Source organism: Podarcis raffonei, chromosome 16, assembly GCF_027172205.1.
Source record: "Podarcis raffonei isolate rPodRaf1 chromosome 16, rPodRaf1.pri, whole genome shotgun sequence".
Lineage (NCBI taxonomy): Eukaryota > Metazoa > Chordata > Lepidosauria > Squamata > Lacertidae > Podarcis > Podarcis raffonei.
The window spans coordinates 42,109,369-42,132,031 of record NC_070617.1 but is presented as its reverse complement, the minus strand read 5'-3'; the positions used below and the strand labels follow the sequence as shown (position 1 = coordinate 42,132,031).

The following is a 22,663-nucleotide window of genomic DNA, read 5'->3' as shown; positions in this document are numbered from 1 at the left end:
TCCACCTAAACATTAGGAAGAACTTCCTGACAGTAAGGGCTGTTCGACAGTGGAATTTGCTGCCAAGGAGTGTGGTGGAGTCTCCTTCTTTGGAGGTCTTTAAGCAGAGGCTTGACAACCATATGTCAGGAGTGCTCTGATGGTGTTTCCTGCTTGGCAGTGTAGGAATCAAGCCTAGTCAGAGGAATTGCCACTCTCCAGGCACCCGGCTTGAGTTCCTTGTTGACCTCCCCGTCTGCGACTCCCGGCAAGATCAGGCGAGATCTCAATCGGCGATCCTCCTCTAACGTGAGAAGAACACACCACTCCTCCCCTCTTCCTGCCATCCCCAGGGAGGGGAAAGAGACAGACAGAAATGTATTTACATGCCTTTATTTCTGTCTTTCCAGCAGTACAGAGAAACGTGTCTGCACTCTCTTAACACCAACAGCAGAGAGAGAAAACTCCTCCCCTGTACTTCCAGTACAGGTCAGATGACACTCTGAGCTAACATCCGGTGCTCAGTACAGTGAATAGACTGTTCCTTTGTTCCCACGGTACAGTCCCAAGCATCAACATCCTGTTTGGCTTTCCAGCCATCTGGAGCTCGCTGCTGCATTGCTCCTTTTTCGTAACATCCTCCCCCAAAAGAATCAATGCGTGTTGCGGCGAGCAAAGCGTGATCCAGAGAAGAAAACAAACAGTTGTTATACACATAACACTCCCCTGTTGTTACAGTTCCACCCTTGGAACTCCTCGCCACTGGTTTCCCCAGTGTACCTCTCTGGTTGTCTGGTTTCCAAGGAATGAGTGCATCTGCATTACCTTGGCTAGCAACTCTCTGTTGTGTCTTTGTCTCTGACTTAGACACAGCTCCAACCTGTCCTCGGTTGTGTACAACAGCAACACATGCAACAGCTAAGTTAGCAAACTCTTTTGAGTACCTCTTGGGTGGTACACCCTTTGTAACTCTCTCAGACCTTCGTATGAGGTGCTGATCTTCTCTGCTCACTGGTTTAGCCTCTGGACTCTGTTGAGAACCAGTACCAATGGTAAACAGTGGTTCATCCTTCACCTGTGAAGGTCTATCCATTGTGTAAGATTTCCTCTCAATGACTGTGTCAACTGAGCTCTTTGAGCTATCACTGTCATCACTCTCAATACCAGTAAAATCATCATCATCATCTGAATTGTCCTCTGTGGGAAATGTGTGTACTATCACTCTCTCCTGTTCAGGAGCACTCTCTAGAAATTTTGTGAGAATCACCTGACCAGATTCAGACAAAATTACTCTGTAGAGACCCTTTTCATATCCCACAAAAATGCCTCTGGCATTCTTTACTCCACCTGGAGCTTCTGTTCTCACATGAGACCCAAAAACCTTGAAATGGGCAACAGAAGGTTTTCTATGGAACAGTTTCTCAAAAGGAGAACTTCCCAACTCTTTTGAAACCTTTCTCAACCACGTATAATAATACGACATTAGCGACTCCGCCCAGTACTCATGTGGCAGATGTGAACTAAGCAATTGCGCATTCATCCCCTTTTGCAATTCTTTGTTCACCCGTACACAGACACCCCTGTTCCATGCTTCCGCTGAAACAGCAACCTTGTGTCTTATCCCTTTCTTCTGCAGGAACTCCTTAAAATCCTGTAAAAGAAAAATCTGCTTCTCATCTGTGAAAAGACAATCAATGTTAGCATCATGCATATTTTTAACCTTGTCACAAAACTCCTGAAACCTTTCTAAGGCTTCTTGTGGTTTCTCTAACACATAAATCCAGACAAAATTAGAGAAATGATCCACACACACAAGATAAAATCTTGCATTGCCTCTAGATGGTGCTAGAGGACCAATCACATCAGCATACACCCGCTGAAATGCTCTGTCGACCCTGGTCACCTTCTTGGCGTCCGTTTTGGTCACACCTGCGAGAGAAATCAGGTTAGACTCAGATGAATTACATTCCATGTAATCACTTTGTTCATAAGTCAACAAATACAGTCCATCTTTCTCTCTGGCAGAAAGATACAACTCTCCATCTTTGAAGATCTTGCAGCTCTCAGCATCATAGGACAGTTTCAGTCCTTTCTTTGCAATCTGCGAAACACTCAGCAGATTGAACTTCAATTCAGGAACCAAGTAAACATTGTTTATAGTCAAGTTCAGACTCTCAAGATACACAGTCCCTATCCCGGTCGCTTCCAGCTCCTGACCGTTGGCCTGTTTCACAGCAAAGCTTTGCTTCTTAAACATTGAAAACAGTTCTTTGTGTGGGGACATATGAACCGTGCACCCCGTGTCGATTACAAACGCGTTCTCAACATCTGGCGTGGTTCCTTTCGACATCAAAGCCTTTGCAGCTTTCACCGTAGACTTGGTATGACTTTTGCCTGATGCCTCAGGCTTTGCTGAGCGGCCCTTAGCTCCTTTTGGCTGGCGTGGCTTCTTACAGTTCCGCTGAAGATGCCCAGCCTGTCCACAATTGTAACATCGGACAACGTTCAAAGCTACAGCATTCTCTTCAGTAGCAACATCAGTGGGGGAATTAGAACTCCGTTCCTCCCTCCCCCTGTCCTTTACTTCCAGGGCCTTCATCTTTACAGACCAAGATTAATAATTGTCATTAGTCAGGGGAGGTGGATAAGGTAAACCTCCCCCCTTCTTGGCATCCATTTTGAATCCAAGTCTCAGCTCTCACTCTCGAGCCTGTAAAATCCAAAAGTCTTTTCTGGGTTTTTTACTGCCTACTCTGGCAGGCAAACTGCAAGCTGTCTCAAAGTCCTTGCATAGCAGCGAAGATAGCCAAAATAACTTTCACTTCCCAGGCTCTTACTGAGCCAGCCCCTTTGTCAGTAACTTTCCACTTTACTGACGGTTGTTGCCTAGCAACTGTGCATACCTTTCTTCGAACAGGAAATCTTATCAACCACAAGAATTCCTGGTATGCAAGCCTTTGCTTTCAGAGCTGTTTTTCCAAACGCAGCTCCCGTGAACCAGAAAATGAATCAATCTGCGTTCACACTTTTAGCCCGATATTCAGCATACCTTTTGGGGCTCCGTTGCTTGGAAAACACCTCCTCTCGGTGTCCAGCCATCTGTTCAGCTTCTGGCTGCACGCAGACGTTATCTTATTTCCTTTGGTGCAGAGGATGACTAACGATCCATCAACCTCTCATGCTGATTCCCATGGATCAGTAACCATCGGCATCTGCTACCAGATGTAGGAGTCAAGCCTAGTCAGAGGAATTGGCCACTCTCCAGGCACCCGGCTTGAGTTCCTTGTTGACCTCCCCGTCTGCGACTCCCGGCAAGATCAGGCGAGATCTCAATCGGCGATCCTCCTCTAACGTGAGAAGAACACACCACTCCTCCCCTCTTCCTGCCATCCCCAGGGAGGGGAAAGAGACAGACAGAAATGTATTTACATGCCTTTATTTCTGTCTTTCCAGCAGTACAGAGAAACGTGTCTGCACTCTCTTAACACCAACAGCAGAGAGAGAAAACTCACCCCTGTACTTCCAGTACAGGTCAGATGACACTCTGAGCTAACATCCGGTGCTCAGTACAGTGAATAGACTGTTCCTTTGTTCCCACGGTACAGTCCCAAGCATCAACATCCTGTTTGGCTTTCCAGCCATCTGGAGCTCGCTGCTGCATTGCTCCTTTTTCATAACAGGCAGGGGGTTGGACTCGATGGCCCTTGTGGTCTCTTCCAACTCTATGATTCTATGATTCTATGATTCTATTCTATCCATTACGGCAGCCAGGCGCCCACCTCGGTCTGGGAAGTTCATTTTGTGGCTGGCTGGCTTGCTAGCTGCTCCTTGCTCTCCAAAAACACCCAGGCGGGAGAGAGATTCTCTGTGGTGGGGAGGGAGGGAGGGAAGAAGGACAAGGTCAGTCAGATGCTGAGCAGGGAGGCGGGGGGGGGCCTTGGAGCCACAAGGAGCAAGAGATTCCCCTTCTCGGCAGCATGGGTGCTGTTTCTCAGCAGCGGTCAGCTGCGCTCCTCCTCCACCCACCCCAAGACACGCAGTTATGACACAAGCCCACACAAAAGTGGGTTGCATCTGCAACACCAAACCGAGCGCTGGGTGTGCAAACAAGCAGCCATGTTGTTGAACCATTTATACATAGCTTAACACTGTAATTCAGGGATGGAGGACGTTAAAGGTTGCAGGACTGCAGCTCTCACTCTCCATCCCATCCGCACCCCCCGGGTGGCTGTTGGTCAGGGGTAATGGAAGTTGTCCTATCTGGTGGGTCACAGATTACCTGTCCCAGGATTAGATAAATGTCTGCAAATGAGAGTGATTTAAAGCAAATGCAGCAACTGTTGGTTTAGCAACAGACCAAAATGGGACAAGTTCATAGAAATGTAGGATCGGAAGGGTCCAGAGGGTCATCTAGTCCAGCACCTTCAGAAAGTTCTCTTTACTTGTACTTTGGATCCATTGGTTTGGGTGCTATCCTCCAGAGCAATGGAAAACAAATGGCAGCCCCTCAGATATTTGCAGGTGGCTTTCCTCTCCCCTCTCGCCCTTTTCTCCTCCAGACTAAGCATCCCCAACTCCCTGAACCGTTCCACCTAAGGAGCCTGGCTACCCTCCTCTGCGCACCCTTCCAGCTTGCCATGAGCCTTCTTTTAACTGTGTTGCCCGGAACTGAGCACAGGACTCCAGGTCTGACCAAGGCAGAATTGGTGTCACCATTAGTTCCCTGGGTCTGGACTTCTGTTGCTGCAGCCTAGAATTACATTAGCTTTTTTTTGCTGCTGCAGTTTTATTTTTCTCATCCTCTCCCCTGCCAGTTTTGATAACTTGGTTGTCACCCAGAAGGTGAGAAAAGCTGCAGACTTTTAGGTGAATGGAAGATAAGAGCTCCGCTTATGTGATACCAAGTTGTTGTCTCTCTGCCTTGGTGCTACATTTCCTGCTCAATCTGGCATCACTTTGCAGGCCAGGAAATATTGGCGTTGACCCAACAGGCCCTTAAAGGATGAAACAGATGCAGCCCTTGCTTTGGTGCCTCACACGGGGACACGAAGAGACTTTTGAGATGCTTAGCAAGGTGGGCTGGCAAGGAGATGAGGAGGGATTGCTTGATGAGAAGGGATGGAGAGGCCGTGAAAGGTGTGCAAGCAGAAGCTTGTTTGGGGTCTTGGTAGGGTTTGTCCCTCATTGCAGAGGAATCCCCCCGCCCCCGCTAGTTCAGTGGCAAAGAAGCAGAGCTGTGCAGGGAGAGGATGGCGTTAGTGTATTGGAGTACCTTTCATGCTGGCACAGCCTTTGGTGGTGGTGACCCCCATGTAGTGGCACTATTTTGCCCTTTTTAATAGGGGTGTGCTCCCCATGTGTACACACATTCTTGGGCAATGCTGGCTCCAGAGCACCTTGAGTGGGCCTCTTAACCTGGAAGAGGCAGGACATACAAATGGATCATTATATTTGGCAGCACCTGAGCTTCTTCTGTGAAAAGTAGAAAGGGCAGCACTCTCAGGGCAAGGGGCCCTCGGCTGCTTTGGGCCCCTAACAAATGGCCCTCCTGACCACCCTAGTCTGGAGCCCTCTCCCTCCCTCTCTCTCTGCCCCACTCTCCTTGTGTCTACAAGTAAGAAGAGTTCAAAGTAACCAGGAAAGTCACCAAATCCTGCTATAGCTTTATAGACATATCATAGAATCATAGAGTTGGAAGAGACCACAAGGGCCATCGAGTCCAACCCCCTGCCAAGCAGGAAATGTCCCTGCCTATCATTCAGTTCTGTGCCGCACTTGTGCCTACAGAGACAGTCACACATTTTCTCTTTTCTACAAACATGGGGGGGGGTTAATTTCAATATGATGACAACAGGAACAATCTTCTATGTAAAGAGTGGCTTTGTGGTTACAGCACTTGAATACTGTATCTGAACCATTCTTAGCTCAGGTGAAATAAAGGAAGGCAACATGTGAAGGAGACAGCCTCATATATTTATTAAAGAATTAATAAATAAATCTATTTTATTTTTGTAAATTACAAATGAGATAATTAAAAGGAGGCAAATTTGGGATTGTTGCCTATAAGACAAAAGCGCTGTAATGAGGTTATATTAATGGAGCTATCTGAGGTCTATTAGAGAACAAAAATTACAAGACACTTTTAAAAGGTCCCCAGTAGACCACTATAAAATCATCTCCAATATACTTTGTGGTTCTCTTTTATTTCCACAGATTTCACCCTTTTACCACAGGGAGTGTTCAAACAAGGGAGTCAGAATTGTCCAAACCTGGCAAATAAATGCACACACACATACATACACACACAAAAAGTGTTTCACAGAGAGCACTTGATTTGGCAATATCAGTAGCAAGCAATATGCTTGGATAAGGGAGCTCCACTGTTGCTGGTTGCAAATTTTCTCCTCCTCAGAGCAACGGGAAGCAATTTGCATCTAAAGGAGGCAAAGAGGAAGGCAGAAAAAAGTTACTCCTGGAACTCAATGCCAAACTATTGATATTTATTATATTAATGCCAGTGCTGCCACCCAAAATATATAAATTTAGGATTACGAGGCAAAGCTTTCAGACATATCCCCCCACTCCTAATTTTTATAAACTTAGGGAAGCTGAGAATTGAGAGAAATAAGTTCTACAACCCTGGCAAGAAGATCTGCTCACCTTCTCAAATACGTACGTGGAAATCACTAGCTTTGTCAGTGAAAAGCAGTAGTATTTTGTGCACCCTGCAAAAAGACACAAGACAGAAAAAATAGCATATTATTTGTGCTCTTTTTACACTGGGAACTCTGCCTTTCTAAACTTGGCCAAGGAGGAGCAAAGTTAGTCTGCCAAAATATTAAATCAACCCTCTATATATCATGTGCTGCAGAATTGATATCTCAATTAGAAAAAGTCAAAGCTGCCTAAAAATGTGTAGAATTATACATTTCACCATGATGGAGCTTTTTTTCTTTTCTGTTTACAAATATGTGTAATTAGAAGAGAATGAAGGGGGAATCTCCATGGGAAGAACATTTCAGAGTCCCAGATGATCTCCTAAACATGGCTGCAATTCAGTTCCAAAGTGCAGAACCTCGAGATCAAGGCAAGGGGGAAAGAGGACATTTGCAGTTTCTCTTCAGTAGCTGGCCTGGGAGGGAGGGTCCAAAACATTCCTGGGTCTTGGGGGGGGGGACAAGCATAGAGGCAACAGAGAATAGAGCGGAAGAGAAGAAGAAAGGTGACTGGGAAAGGGGAACTCACCTGGAGGTGTCCTTTCAGATTGGCAGGCGTTTTAAAATCCCCATTAAGAACCTGTGCAAAGAGCAAAAGGTCAGGTGAGGCCCCTGCCCGCCTAATATTTCCACACCTCTGATTTCACATTCAACTCTCACGGAGTCCACCTCCACTCTGAATGCTGCTCTTTGGCCACGGCATGAGTGATTACTCCTGCAGAATATCTCTGCGCAGTTGGGAAGCTGGCTATCCTCAATAATGCTGGCCCATTCTGGATTCTAGTCAATATTATGCAATGCAATGACTGACTGCAATTAGGACAATAAAGGCTGCAAATCACAGAATGGAAAGGAAGTGAACTGGAGAAATGGGGAAAGTGGGAAGAGGCTCTTCTTGACCTCTAGGAAGACACATTTGGCTGCTCAGAGGAACACAGAAGAGCTCAGATAGAGAACAATATGTGTATCTTCTAGCCCAACTTAACACAACTGGAATGTTTAAAATATCAAGGCTACCAGATCAGCTTGTATTGCAGGGAGCTTAAACCCCACACCCCACAACTCTTTAATGTACTTTCATGGGGGGGGGGAGTGCTCCATTCTTGGTAGCCATGGGGATTAACCCTTTCCCTGATCTAGACTGTCTCTGAAAGTACTGGCATGCGTTTTTACCACTGCAGGGGCTCTTTGGATCCTTCTGGGGTATGAATCAGATCAGCGTAGCAACTGCATAATTCCCTGCCGCAGCAACTGCATAATTACTTATTTATTTAAACAGGAGATCTGATCACAAATCTTCACCAGTACATTATCTTACAGCCCTGAGGAGAGTAAGAACTTTTGCTGCCTTTCTTGATATTGTACTAGTTGTTTCCCTTTCCTTGAACAATGAAGGCTTCGTGCTATTTTTTTTAAAAAAAATCACATTCTCGAGCAGAATGCATTGTCACTGAACTGCTGCACCATAAACACAAACTTTAGTAATGCTAAAAGCCAGACAAGTTGATCTGCTACAGGATCTTTTATCACATGGCATAGATCTGGTGGAAACCACACAACCCAGCTACCGTCACCTGAAGGATGACAGGCTTAGTGGCACTCACCCTGTGTGTGTTGTTGATCACCAGAGGGTCTGGATTCCCATAGTTGGGTGGATTTGCATAGGGGTCATAGCCCAGCCTGGCCAGCATGGGAGCAATCTGAGCCATGTCCTGCAGCACATCTGCTGGGATGTGCCCCAGCCACTTCGTCAAGGCCTCTGTGTTCACTGGCTTGATCACCTGGTCTGTGGATCGCTCAATCCTGCACAATAGCAAGAAAACAGTAAGAACCGGCTAGAGCAGAGAGGCAAGGGGTGGCACCTGCTCACGTTCTCTCTTGATTTCTTCAACCTTCCACAGTCCCTAGTTTTCGCTGTGAGGCCCTTAATTGGCATCTCTTTACTGTAGCCATTGCTAAATGACCGTAGAAGGCCACAGCAATTGAGCCAGGACAAAATTCAGTGTACAAACAGAAGTATAAGCCTAGTGCTCAGTTCAAGCTTTAAATGCAGTTCATCGCTTCAATTTAAAAGTTTTTAGCATAGGTTTAGGCAAGAGCTAATTTTAACAAACCAGGACGAGGGTGGCACTGTGGGACAGAGCCTAGGGCTTGCCGATCAGAAGGTTGGTGGTTCGAATCCCCGCGACAGGGTGAGCTCCCGTTGCTCTGTCCCAGCTCCTGCCAACCTAGCAGTTCGAAAGCACGTCAAAGTGCAAGTAGATAAATAGGTACCGCTCCGGCGGGAAGGTAAACGGCGTTTCCGTGCACTGCTCTGGTTCACCAGAAGCGGCTTAGTCATGCTGGCCACATGACCCGGAAGCTGTACGCCAGCTCCCTCGGCCAATAAAGCGAAATGAGCGCCGCAACCCCAGAGTCGTACGCGATTGGACCTAACGGTCAGGGGTCCCTTTACCTTTACCTAATTTTAACAAGCTTGCATTCATAGGAGGTGCTTAACTATCCGAACCCTCCTGTCATCACCACTGTCTCTGGTCCACAGCTGAACCACGTGCCCTTGTTGCAACAAGGCTCTCAATCCCCACGGCTATATAAGTTTAAAGGTAGTTTGCAAGGAAGCCCAGCTCTACAAACCCTAACCCTACAAAGCAAGAGCTCTACAAACCCAGGCAGGGAAGCACCCAGGAAAACACTAACAATGGCCAGGTGAATTAAGCACTTGTGTGAGTTTAGCAACAGACGAGGAGGTCAGATCAGAAACTCCACACTGAGCCTGGAGGGAGGGGAAACAGCTATGAAGCTAGAAAAGCAGCAGGGCTGGAGGAAAAGTAGGATATAAATTAAGCAAGTCAATACAGGGAGGCTTTGAGGGGGACTTTGCCTCCCACAGCTCCTTGTGTGCGAGTTTTAAGAAATGAGTTTCCCCTATGACTTTCCTTGCTAGTCTCCAGAGCTAAATTTGCAGCCCCCTCCTGCAGCTGTAGCAAAGCAGCTTCCCTGGGCCCTACCTGGAAGACAGATGGAGCTCTTCGTCCCTCCCATGCCAGATTCTCAATGGACAGGAGACCCCTCCAATCACGTTTTAGTGATCCCTTGCAAAATCTAACTCAGTGCTGTCTCTGCTGGCTGGCGGTGGCTCTCCAGGGTTCCACATGGGGGACTTTCTCTGCCCTCTCTGGAGATGCCATCAGCAGAGACAGAACCTAGGATCTTCTGCACCCAAGGAGATGCTCTTAAGACTCAGCTGCACCCTATCCCATATTGTGTGTGAACTAAGGCGTGACAATTCCAGAGATGACGGCCAGTGTGCTAGGAATGCACACATCTCAAGCACTGCAGCGAGGCTGCAGCACAGACACTCACTTGGAAAGGGAGACTCCGCCTGGCTTCCCAATCAGCTCCTCATGGTGCAGGACGGCATCGCTCCAGGCGATGTCCAGGAATTCCATGATGGCCTGCATCGTTTTTTGGGGGTGCAGGACAAGCTGCTCATAGTAGATGGGGAGGCATCGCGAGAGCCCAATCTCCAAGCACTGGGAGTGCATCACCTCAATGGCTTTGTTCCACTTGATCAAGCAGTCCCGGTAGCTGCGGAGGTCAAAGCCGGCAATGGTGACTTTCCTGGTGATCATGGAGTGGACGGAAGCCCGGCCGTCACGCACCATCAGGAGAAACTTGGAGTTTGGGAAGATGCGGGAGAGGTACAGGGAGGACTTGAGCGTGAAGGGGTCTTTGTTGCAGAGGTACCTGGCTGGCTCTCCGTGCTTGGCAATCACCTCCAGGATGAAGGCCTGCATGGCGGCATCCAAGACTTGGTCAGTCACCCCAGCCTCGTCCAAGCGCATCTTCTCCCGGCCAGATTTGGACCATGCTTGGCGCATGGCTAGCACACGTGGGATGATGCGCGTCTCCTCCCCACAGCGTACTTCCGGGTGAGCATCTAGCATGGCACGCATCAGTGTAGTCCCGCTCCGGGGGACGCCACCGATGAAGATCAGAGGCATCTCCTTGCTGTAACGGTATTCCACCCGGTTGGAGTCCAACATCACCAGCTCCTCGTTCTCCGGGCGCATCAGTCCCCGGTTGGCGCCTTGGCCCAGTATGTGCTGGCATTGCAGCATCTGTTGGCCCAGGTGGGCAGAGACCATCAGGGCAATGGCAAAGCCCACCCCCATAAGAACCCGCCTCATGGTCACCCGCATCCTCTCCCCATCCACATGGGCCCAGGATCCGGAGGTGCTCTCCCCACTTTCAGCATTCGGAGGATGGAAGACCAAGCCACAGACTCCCTGGAAAGGACAGAAGCCAACCATTCAAGACAGGGATGGATACTTGTTCTTTGGGCATTTAGCTTAATATTTTCATTGCATTCTATTCCTTTATGGGGAGAACAAGGGAGCCAAACTGCTTAGTAGCGGTCCATCTACTTTAGTTTTGTCTACACTGACTGGCAATGGCCATCCAAATTTTCAGAAGAGCATTTTCCTCCAGTACTACCAGAAGATGCCAGAATTGAACCTGGGACGTTTTGCATGCAAAGCAGGTGCTCAACCACTTTGAACCTTCTGGACCCTCTCTTCATCCAGTTCTAACACTCCCCCAAGACTGACTGCCGATAGACCCCTTGAACTCTTGGAGGGAACCACTCCTGGAGCCCCCGTCTGAGCCAAGACTAGAGCCTCCTCCGTGAGAAAGTGGGACCCCCACTCAAATACCTCTGCCCAGCCAGACCCTATGGCTCACAGTCCCCCGCCCCCCGGCACAGCAGCCTCCCTCTCAATGCTCCGCTGGGCCTCCGTGCCAAAAACCAAGCCGGCTCCAAATGGCTTCTGGTAGCTTTTGAGCGTGATCAAATATTAATCGCACAAAATGGGGGGGTAGAACAGGGGGAACACGCCGGCAGAGCCATCAAAGATTCATGCGCCCACTGCCAGCACATGGCAGCACATCCATTACGGCAGCCAGGTGCTCACCTCGGTCTGAGAAGTTCATTTTGTGGCTGGCTGGCTGGCTGGCTTGCTAGCTGCTCCTTGCTCTCCAAAAACACCCAGGCGGGAGAGAGATTCTCTGTGGTGGAGAGGGAGGGAGGAAAGAAGGACAAGGTCAGTCAGATGCTGAGCAGGGAGGCGGGGGGGGGGCCTTGGAGCCACAAGGAGCAAGAGATTCCCCTTCTCGGCAGCATGGGTGCTGTTTCTCAGCAGCGGTCAGCTGGGCTCCTCCTCCACCCACCCCAAGACACGCAGTTATGACACAAGCCCACACAAAAGCGGGTTGCATCTGCAACACGAAACCGAGCGCTGGGTGTGCAAACAAGCAGCCGTGTTGTTGAACCATTTATACATAGCTTAACACTGTAATTCAGGGATGGAGGACTGCAGGACTGCAGCTCCCAACTACAGAGGTTCCACATCCCAGTTCCACAAAATTATGCATCCAGTTGAACAGACATAAATACCCTGCTGCTGTTTATGTGATCATTTCCATCCCAAGCTGGAAGAAGGACACATGATAAGAGCCCTCATCTCGCTAGAGGTCATTCTGAAGGCCAGATTTTCCATGATGCCCTCGGTCGCTTAGCAATGTTACCACATGCTAGACAGCCAGCCAAGGAGTAGCAATGTGTGTGGTACGACAAGGTTAAAGCACATAAAGCATTTAAGAACCATATTGTCAGGAAAGCTTTGTTCAATGTTTGGATAAGATATAAGGATTTATTGGAAAATAAAACCCCAAGGTGGCTGTCACCAATGGAAGCAAAAGCCCAGAAAAAGCTCAATATGGAGGCCAAATGGCCGAAATATTGGGAAATTTTGGAACAAGAGGGAGATAGACTAAAACTGCAGAGCTTTGAGAAACTAAAAAATAAAGTGCGAGATTGGCTTCATTATTATCAGATAATGGAGGCATATAATTTGGACAAGAAAATTGGCTTCCAGGTGGAAAAATCAAAATCAGAAACAGAACTGTTAGAACCCAAAACTAAGATTTTGTCAAAGATGTATAACTTGCTGTTGAAATGGAATACTCAGGATGAAACGGTGAAATCTGCTATGATTAAATGGGCACAAGACGTTGGATATAACATTATGTTTGCTGACTGGGAACAGTTGTGGACCACAGGTATGAAATTTACGGCATGCAATGCCTTAAGAGAGAATATTATGAAAATGATATACAGGTGGTACATGACCCCAGTCAAGCTTGCAAAAATATATCATTTGCCCGATAATAAATGTTGGAAATGCAAAGAAACCGAAGGTACATTCTTTCACCTTTGGTGGACGTGCCCAAGAATTAAGGCTTTCTGGGAGATGATCTATAATGAAATGAAAAAGGTATTTAAATATACCTTCCTGAAGAAACCAGAGGCCTTTCTTCTGGGCATTGTCGGCCAATTGGTGCCAAAGAAGGACAGAACTTTTTTTATGTACGCTACAACAGCAGCAAGAATACTTATTGCAAAGTATTGGAAGACACAAGATCTACCCACTTTGGAAGAATGGCAGATGAAGGTGATGGACTATATGGGATTGGCAGAAATGACTGGCAGAATCCGAGACCAGGGAGAAGAGTCGGTGGAAGAAGATTGGAAGAAGTTTAAAGACTATCTACAGAAATATTGTAAAATCAATGAATGTTAGAATGATGTTGGATTGAAATTAAGTGGTTTCCAGCTGTAATGCTTTAAGAGAATATGAAAAAAAAGGATTATAAATAGGTAATAATATAATGGTAAGGATTTGCTGAACCAACAATTTGTGGTGGAATACAAAAAAGGAAGGTACGAGGAGGTCCGGGAAATAAGTTAAAGGAAAATAAGCAATTGAAAATTTATGTGTTTTTAATTATTTTTATTTCGTATTTTTGTTATTTATCTGTTTTTTCTTCTTTTTTACTTCTTTGTAATACTCTAAAAAATCTTAATAAATATCTTATAAAAAAAAGCAATGTGTGGAAAATGTAGCAAAAAGTGTATTTATCCTACAAGAGGCAATTTTTTAAAAAACACATAAAATTTGCACTTGAGTTAGAATGGGAGGCAAATAACTATTGTCTAAATGGCTCATCATTGGGGCTTCTTTACAACTACAGATTCACTCCAAATGGCCCAAGGCAATCTAAATGTTTTTGGTGGAAGCTACCCCAGGTTAAAGTGTGGTGTCGGCAGGCACTGACTTGTCCCCATCTTAAAAAAGGGACCCTTCAAATGCGCAGCCCACAGAATAAGCCTGTCACCATGGCAACCTGGGGCAGCCATGTTATACAAAGTGAAGCAAAGCAGGGGACATAAACATCCCTTAAAGGGCTTCAGCCATGAGCAGCCTTCCCTCCTCTTATTTATAGATTCGCACACGCACAAATATGTATAATATGACTTAAGGGAGGAAAGGCCTGTCAGCAGTTCAAAGAAGAAACTTCCTCTTTGCAATCTCAGAGAAATCTGCTCTCATCCACTTAGCCATTGTGTTTAGAATAGCACAAAGCAGCTACATTCGGTGTTGTTTGTTTTGCTAAATGTTGGGAATACATGTGGAATATCATCAAAAGTGGGTTTTTTATTGTCATTTTATGTTGTGAATCACCCTGAGATCTAAGGGTATGGGGTGTACACAAATTTAATAAATAAAAATAAAATAATCAAAAGCGGAATGCTCAACAGAGGTTTAATATTAATTTCCTAAAGGTACATTGAACCAACTAGTAAGTGTCTGGAGGGCACCATTTTGGCGAAGGCCAGACTCGCACCCTGATGGCCTGTCTGGCAGTCATCAAGGCAGCATCAGCATCTTGATGATAACAAACTCTCTCTGAAGCACAGGAGGTCGTCCCAATGTTACAGCAACTGAGCATGTGTTTAGCTCAGAAGGAGGGAAGCTTTGGCTAACAGCCTCGCTCACAAGGTACCTGCACAGGCTCCGCAGACAAAGATGGCAAGAACCACAACGCATAGAACAGCACAAAGGGCACAGGTGGAAAGTGGTGGGAGCCACCCGGAAGATCGGGGGGGGGGGAGTTGCCCAAAGGTTTCATAAACACATCTTTGCACACCTTCTGTCGTGTCCCCCTCTATCCCCTACTCCCAGTTCCCCATCACTTGCTGCTTCCTTGCTCCTCCCTTTAACTGGAGATGCGACTGGGGTGTTGTTGTTGTTGTTGTTGTTGTTGTTGTTGTTGTTGTTGTTGTTGTTGTATTTCTATACTGCCCTTCATCCGAGGATCACAGGGTGGTTTAAAATATAAAAACACAAAATTGGTGCCCATGGGAGCTTTCTTCCCAATACAAACAGCAGTGTCAGGGGAGCGATTTAAACCTACATTCTGCAAAGAAACATTTGACACGGAACCTAGTTTGGACCTAAGGCATTATTTGGGGTGAGTTCATGCACTCACTTACACCTAAACACACATATACATATATGGCCGCAATATCAAACAGGACTTGTGTATTTGCAACAGCCATCACTGATCAAATGCTACACAGGGAGCAGTGTTCAGCACTGCACCACCACCGGAAGAAACTTAAGAAAAGTTAAAAAGCAGAAGACATGTCAATTTATTTACTATGCATTTCATTTCCTCCCAGAAACTCAGATCACAATGCTTTTCTAAGGGGATAGTTCACGTGTTTAGTTGATGCACACTCATGAGTGATTCAACTTCACTTTCTTGGTTACACACAGAGAGAAACAAAAATAAACTGAGGCTGCAGTCTTAAAGCTACTAACCAAATGAACCTGGGAACTTTTGCCCCTGAGCTATGTTCCCAACTCAGCGGAGACTCAGAGGGTAGAAAGGGAGAGGTGTGTCACCTTACATCCTGCCACCAATTCTCCCCCATAATTGCTGTTTCTGAGTCCCTCATGCCCTGCAAGCAGGCCTTGGTTCTGATCACGGAGCTTGGCTGGGGAGAATGGCAGGTGGGCATGTTCCTTGGGAGAAGATGCAGACTAGGGAAAGCGGAAAAGCATAAGCTCGCTCTTGCTGAATCTCTCCTGCAATCGCACCCCCCCCCCCAGAAAGAGAGAACATTAACGCAAGATCCGTCCCAACTTGTAAACTAGGCTCCTTTACCAAGAGCTGGAGGAGGAGAAGGGCTGACTGTGCAGTCCAGCAAGTCTCCAAATCTATCTGCTTAAACCCTGGTGTCCTACTTGCAAACAAGGTAGTAAAGGGTTATGTTCTTGTGGCCACGTGTTCTTGTGGCCTTACAGACTTTTCAAAAAGTAGTTCAAATGGATGGAGATACTCTAGAACCATCACATGTGCTTGTTGCTAAGGAAATTCTGAGCCGTGCAGCTCACTGCCAAGAGAGATATTCATAGGAGAGGACCCTTTGGACGTTCTCCATGCACTCCTACAAAGCGCCTCACCAGGGATGGCAGAACAAACGCCAGCTTCTTCTTCAGCAAGGTTTAAATAAAATCAGCAATGATTCAACAGATGCTGCTGAGTGCACATGCACTCAGTTGTGGACTGCCTTGGGGAGTTTTTGTGATCGGAAGGGCATTTCATTATCCAGCTTAAACTCCAGGGCATTTTGGAAGTAATAAATTGGTGCAAGGCTTTTTCCCTTTAATAAAAAGTCTCCTGTTCCAGAAGGAGCGAGTGAGATGGTGGGGAGGGAAACGACAGCAGGAAGCTTGTCTTCGATTGCAGGTGTTCTGCACACCACCAAGCCTGCCAAGGTGGAATATGCCACTTGCTCTGCCACCCATGAGACGAGGCCAGGCACTCTGGGATTGCTGAGGGAAGGCAGAGATCCCACAAGCAGGAAAGGGCCAAAGGCCCCCACTGCCTTATAACCAATTGTGCCCTGGAGTTGCCTAGCTCCATATTGTCTACAAGGACAGAGGCCGGGGCTCCAGTGTTTCAGACGGGAGACGTTTCCAGCCCTGCCTGGAGATCAAGATTGGAACTTTTTGTGGGCACAGCTTTCCCTCCGAGTTCCAGGCTGCCCTGCCTTTGTAACCTTCTGCTTCAAGGCAGCACCCTCCATCCAACAACATGCAAGGAAGTCCAAACTACTGACAGCAGTAGAAGGTGGGCAGCAACCCAGATCATCTGCTGATGAGAAATTGCTCTCTGTTCACAGGAGAACCATCCACGATGCAGGCAAGGCTTACAAAGTGAGAGGACAGTTAAAGAGTCTAATCCAAGCCCACCAGAGCCCCCCCCCCGCATATTCCAAGTGTCCTCCTTCACAGAGCAGAAACCAAACAGTGAGAGTTACCTACCCCCAAAGAGGGTAGGGAAAAAACAGGTGGCAATGAACTCCCATTGTGGACACCCCCATGGGAATTGGCCTACAGATGGGCTGAGCAATTGTGGCTCTCCAGATCTTGAGGGGCTACAACACTCATCATCCTCTACCCTGGCCCTGTGGACTGGGGCTGATGGGAGTTAAAAGTCTCACAGCATATGGAGGGCCAACGTCTTCTCCATCTCTGGGCTACCTGGTGAGCTCCTCATTCAGTTCACCATTTCCTGCATGGTCCGCACTTTGAAGTTTTGTGTCCCAGTGCTCTCTCGCTTTTGCCTTGGAGCCTTCCCCTCAAAAACCTACTGTCTGAAGCTGAAGCACAACAAAGAGCAATTCAAGTTTTCCAAAGATTGCCATTTCCTCCATTTCTGTGTTTTTCATGTGGAAAGCTCTGGGGCAAAAAAAGAACACTCAGACCTGGAGCCTCAAAGCGTGGGCTGTGCCTGGAAAGTGTGGAGGAAAGGTAAGTGTGGAGAAGCCCTCAGTATCTGCTAATTTTCAGGGCTGCAACCCTTGGATGGGGCAGGCTACGCCGTGACCTGTTGAGCAGCCCTTTATTTGATGCCTCCATCCCTGCTACTGCCAGACAGAGACAGAGAGTGCAGCAATACCTGCTGCTTCCCTCCTTGACTTTAAATTAGGGAACACCAGGAGGAAGCATGAGGGCGAAGGGATGCCAACACAGCTGCAGTGGAACTGGGACAACCAGCTATCGTGGCACTTTGCTAGTGATGGAGTTGGCCAGAGGATGGGCATGAACCCAATCTGACATACAAACAGGAGACGTGGACCAGGAAAGGGGCTGGGTTTGGCCCCCAGAGCAATTTTATGTGGCACCTGCTGGCCTCCTCAAAAATATTTTCAGGTTTTGTTTCTAAGTCTGTGTGAGAGAGTCCACGCTTGCAAGTATTGCAGCTCTCTCTTGGTCTGGGTTTGCCATAAGTTGATGCACATCTGCAAGCCAGTGTGATGTAGTGGTTAAGAGCGGTAGTCTCGTAATCTGGTGAACCGGGTTCGCGTCTCCGCTCCTCCACATGCAGCTGCTGGGTGACCTTGGGCCAGTCACACTTCTGTGAAGTCTCTCAGCCCCACTCACCTCACAGAGTGTTTGTTGTGGGGGAGGAAGGGAAAGGAGAATGTTAGCCGCTTTGAGACTCCTGAAGGGGAGTGAAAGGCGGGATATCAAATCCAAACTCAAATACACATGCTCCATATTTACGAAGCATTCACTGATGGATTGCTCTGATTTCATTATGGAGGCGTCCCAACCCCCAACAAAACAGGTCAGGTGAACAATACCAAGATTGGCCATCACTATCCCAGGCAATTAAAACACTGGCGCATGGCTATCAGTGACTTCCCATCAGAGACATCAGAAAGTGTTCATGAGTGTGTGCCCATGTTTCAAAATATCCACCTGCAAATAAGCTACATTATTTAAAAAATAAATACACAATCTGAAAGTCCTGCTTGCTGTGTGCAGATCATTCCCTGTTTTCTTATTGTTTGGCAAAGAAGTCTTCCTGTCCAGCAGCCAAGAGTCTCCGCTGGAACCCGTGTCTCTTCCACTGCAAAATGACCAAAAATCACACAAGCTCAGGAGATAACCTGCTGATGCAGCAGCATTTAATCCACCCACAGTACAGTGGTTATTCCAAATCCCTTGTGAACTAAGAGTTGCTTTCCAAAGCTCACAGTGTTTCATTGATGGTGCAGTTCGGATTTGGTGCAACTGCTGATTATGAAGGTTTGGGAAAATGCAGCAGAGCATACAAAGACACCCCACCTCCTCAGGCCCGTATCCATCTATGACTGGGGTAAACAAACAAAAATCAGGCTTTGAAATCACTAGAGCAAATTGCAGAAATGCAAACAGAGGCTCAATTGAATTTAAATCCCCCATTATCAAGAGAGTTGGGGCAATATAAATCTACATCAGTTGGAAATGGTTGTGTTGAGTTTGCTATTGGAATTTCCATGACGCCTGGCCTCACAAAAGAGCAAGAGAAATGTTGCAAGCTGAACTGCTGTTATCAAGTGTGCCAGCCCAGCAATGCATCACCTGACTGCTCACCTGGGCACACAAGTGACAAGGTGGAACAGCTTGAGATGATGCCAGGGAGGCCCCGGGCACGTCTGCTGTGTAAGTGGCTTGCCCCACCACAGCCCCCTGGCAGCCAGCTGCTCACTCACTCTCCACAAGCCCCCTGGCTTCATGGAGCTCACTCCATCCAAGACACCGCTTTTGCTAAATGGCCTCCTGCAGAAGAGCAGCAAGGCAGCCGCTGCACACTCAGCTTCAGAGAGGCTTCCTCTGGAGGCCAGCCAAGCCCAAACAGCATATCCGCAAGGCAGAGGAAGTGCAGCATCATGAAGCTAAAGCGTCAGCTCCTCCCCCATCACTACCCCTTTTTGCACGGCAAGCAGTCAAAATCCTGCGAGGAAGCTTCTGGGTTGCACAGGGCTGTTCCCAAAGGATGCAAGTTTCAGAGCAGCAATTAAAACGAAAGTGATGGGTGTCCTGCACGCTGTAGGGCTGAGGTCACAGTCTCATCTTCTTTGAAAGACAAAAGGAGCAGAAGGCTTTGGGAGCTACCAGGGCAAACAGTGTTTCCATCAGAAATGGCTGATACCCGAGACCCTGTAAGTTGTATTGGCTGGCTAGGCCAAGAGCATGGCCTGGAACAAGGCAGCCACAGAATTGGGGAGCAGCATCACGGCAAAGTGGGAGGGGGAGCACGTGATGTGAAGACAGGAGGAGAGGAGAAGGTCCCAGGCATCTTTCATCAGGAAAGTACAATCCTGGCACAGGATTTGCTTCCTCTCCACTTATCTATACTGTACCCCATTTTCTCCCACCAGCACCCTCACCTCACCAACAGCAGCCTGTCAGGCACTTATTTTCACCACCACAGCCACTTGGGTAGCCCTGAACCCATGAGGACTAGGATCATGACTCTTAAGTTGAAAAAATAATAATCATTGGAGGGAAGTAAGATTCAACCTGCTCTTGTTTAATGGGATTGTCCCAAACAATGAAAATCATTTGGAGATACGGAATAAAAAGGAAAATGTTTTTCTCCTTCAAATTCTCATAGTGCACATTGTTAATTGTAAGCATACTGGCTATGAAATCAGATCCTCCCATATACAGTATGTTATGGAAAATAGTTTTAAGAAACAGAGGGGGGGGGGAGAGAGAGAGAGAGAATCCCAGAGTCTAACAGAGGATGTTGCAAAGGTGGAAGAAACATTGAAAGAGTTCCTTGCCTTCAAGGGAAAGCAAAAGAATTTGTGGCTTCTTAGCAAAGAAAAAGATGGTGTTGCCTGTAGTGCAGCTATGGAGAGAGAGAGAGAGGAGTCATCCTAAGAAACGAATGGCAAATTCAAGACAGAGGAGAGCCACTTTCATGCCATTCATTTGAAGCACTAGGATACCACTACAAAAACGCTACTTAAAGCACTATGTTGCCATCTAAAATTCCCTATGAAGAGGGAGAGGCTGTTAAACTACCGTATTTTTCGCTCTATAAGACGCACCAGACCACAAGACGCACCTAGTTTTTGGAGGAGGAAAACAAGAAAAAAAATATTCTGAATCTCAGAAGCCAGAACAGCAAGAGGGATCGCTGTGCAGTGAAAGCAGCAACCCCTCTTGCTGTTCTGGCTTCAGGGATAGCTGTGCAGCCTGCATTCGTTCCATAAGACACACACACATTTCCCCTTACTTTTTAGGAGGGAAAAAGTGAGTCTTATAGAGCAAAAAAATACAGTACTCTGCAAATTGTAGCTCTGGGAGGGGAATGGGGGTCTCCTCACAACTCTCAGCACCCTGCTTAAAAATGTATCCTAGCCCTTGAAACATGCGCCCCTACACAGAATTACCTAACAGAGCCTCCCTGTCACTTGATGTGTTGGTGGCTCTTGCCTTGGGTGGCTTCTGAAAAGGAGAGGTCTATCCACACCTGCCACCCACAATGGTTGCATGGAACCTCAGGGGTCAGAAGCAGCCTACCTGGGAAGAGCAGGTGCTGGGGGACCAGCAGGTGGGGCAGCCCTCTTGGTGGGCTTCTCTCTGGGGCACCTGGCTGGCCATGGTGGGTTACAGGAACCTTTGCTCCAGCCACAGCTCCTCCTTTAGCCCCAGGCCATTGTCCTGTGACTTTCCTCACCCTCTGCTGATCAGTTAGCGGGGAGACAGGAGCATGCAGTGGCCTCGGGGTCATGCCCACAAGCAACCTTCGCTCCCTCGGCGCACTGGTGACCACCTTCAGCTGTCACACCACAAGGGACTTGAGCCTCTTGCTCTCACACAGGAAGGCGGATGTCCCATTCAGGCTGCACAGCAGCACACCCTGTTCCTGCCCAACTGCAGGGGAAGAGAGAGGAAGTCGCCTACATAAGGCCACACAAGTTCCTAGCCCACAACTTGTGTAGCCCGAGAAAAACCCTTTTCTTCAAGCTGGACAATCCTTTATTGACAAGGCCCAGAAAAGGCTCCCCAGGATGAGAGCAGGGCCTGAAAGCTGCCCAAGCCACCCCCCTGGCCCCACAAGCCACTCTCCTCAAGGCTGGCGGGCTCAGCAGGAAGCCAAAGGCCAGACAGGAGAGAGGGAAGGTGTCCAGGCTGGGGGCACCCGTGGGGTGGGGAGGGGGGCCTGGAGCCACACCTGTGGGTGGCTGAGTACCAGGTACCAGGGTTCTCCCCCCCCCCCCCGCCCGCATCCCCACCAGTGCAGAAACCAACAGCCTGGAGGGTAAGAGCAGCTCAAGCGCAGCCCAGTCGTGTCTGCCCCCCCCCCTGCGCCCCAGGTCGGAGATGCCAAACGGCCTAAGGGGGGGGGCGCCGCTTTGGCCGGCCTGAGCAGCAAAAGGCCTCTGCTCTCGACTCAACTTCTCCCGCAGCTTTTTCCAAAGGGCAGCGCATCTCTCCGCGCACAAGGCTGGACAGTTCCCCCATCAGGGCCGCCATGTGCCTGGCGAAACAGACGGAGCTCGCGGGACGGGGGAGTCCTGTTTCACCGCCACCCCCCCCGCCATGTTCCGATCCTGCGGAGCCCGAAGCCGCGGGGCGGGGGGGCGACCCCTCCCCATCTCCCTTCTGCGGGACCCCCGAGCACTCACCGCCTGGATGGGGCGCCGCCGGGCAGCAGAGAGAGGAGCGCGGGCGGCGGCGACCGGCGGCTTCGGCGGCGCCTCCTTCGCTCCTCCCGCTGCCCGCCCCGAGACCACGTCACGCGCAACCGGGAGCAGGAAGCCTGCCGCGTGGGGCCCCCGGGCCTCTTCTTGCCGAAAGGAGGAGTCGGCAAAGGGCTCCTCTTTTTCGCTCTTGGAAAGATGGCAACCCGCCTTCCTCCCAGGAGCTCAGCGGGATTAGGGCGGGGCGATACCTGGTTTTCAACATTGCGATATATCACCGCTAAATATCCCGATATATATCTGCAGCGGAGGAGGACCTTGTCACGCCTCCCCATGGCGGCAGAGGGTGCCACCATACTTCGCCGCAGTGGTGGAGGGCCTTAAAATGTAAGGAAGTAGTAGATGTAATTAAAAAATCTTAAATAAACTTCCATTTATATATTTTCAACTTATTTCAGTGATTTACTAGTAAAGTTGCATCTGCTTCCACACTCAGCCCTATCAGTTATGGTCCCCGGGCTTTTCAAGAGGCCCCTGCAATGAACAAGAGCCAGAGGAGAGCAGGCGC

At 48.4% G+C, this 22,663-nt stretch overlaps 1 protein-coding gene across 3 annotated transcripts; it reads right to left on the bottom strand.

Moving 5' to 3' along the window:
- Nucleotides 1-5,931: 5,931 nt before the first annotated feature.
- Nucleotides 5,932-22,188, bottom strand: TPST2 (tyrosylprotein sulfotransferase 2). 3 transcript variants are annotated; one of them, XM_053368650.1, is made up of 7 exons: nucleotides 22,081-22,181; nucleotides 11,669-11,762; nucleotides 10,059-10,984; nucleotides 8,300-8,498; nucleotides 7,225-7,275; nucleotides 6,656-6,704; nucleotides 5,932-6,413 (listed from the first exon to the last, which is right to left on the bottom strand). In XM_053368650.1, the coding sequence occupies exons 3-6, from the start codon at nucleotides 10,895-10,897 to the stop codon at nucleotides 6,675-6,677; spliced, it is 1,119 nt and encodes a 372-aa protein (XP_053224625.1). In that variant the 5' UTR covers nucleotides 10,898-10,984; nucleotides 11,669-11,762; nucleotides 22,081-22,181; the 3' UTR covers nucleotides 5,932-6,413; nucleotides 6,656-6,674. The 3 variants fall into 3 exon arrangements, with proteins under 3 accessions (XP_053224625.1, XP_053224627.1, XP_053224626.1); XM_053368652.1 differs by lacking the exon at nucleotides 11,669-11,762 and having other exon boundaries at nucleotides 22,081-22,188; XM_053368651.1 differs by lacking the exon at nucleotides 7,225-7,275.
- Between the last annotated feature and the right edge of the window lie 475 nt (nucleotides 22,189-22,663).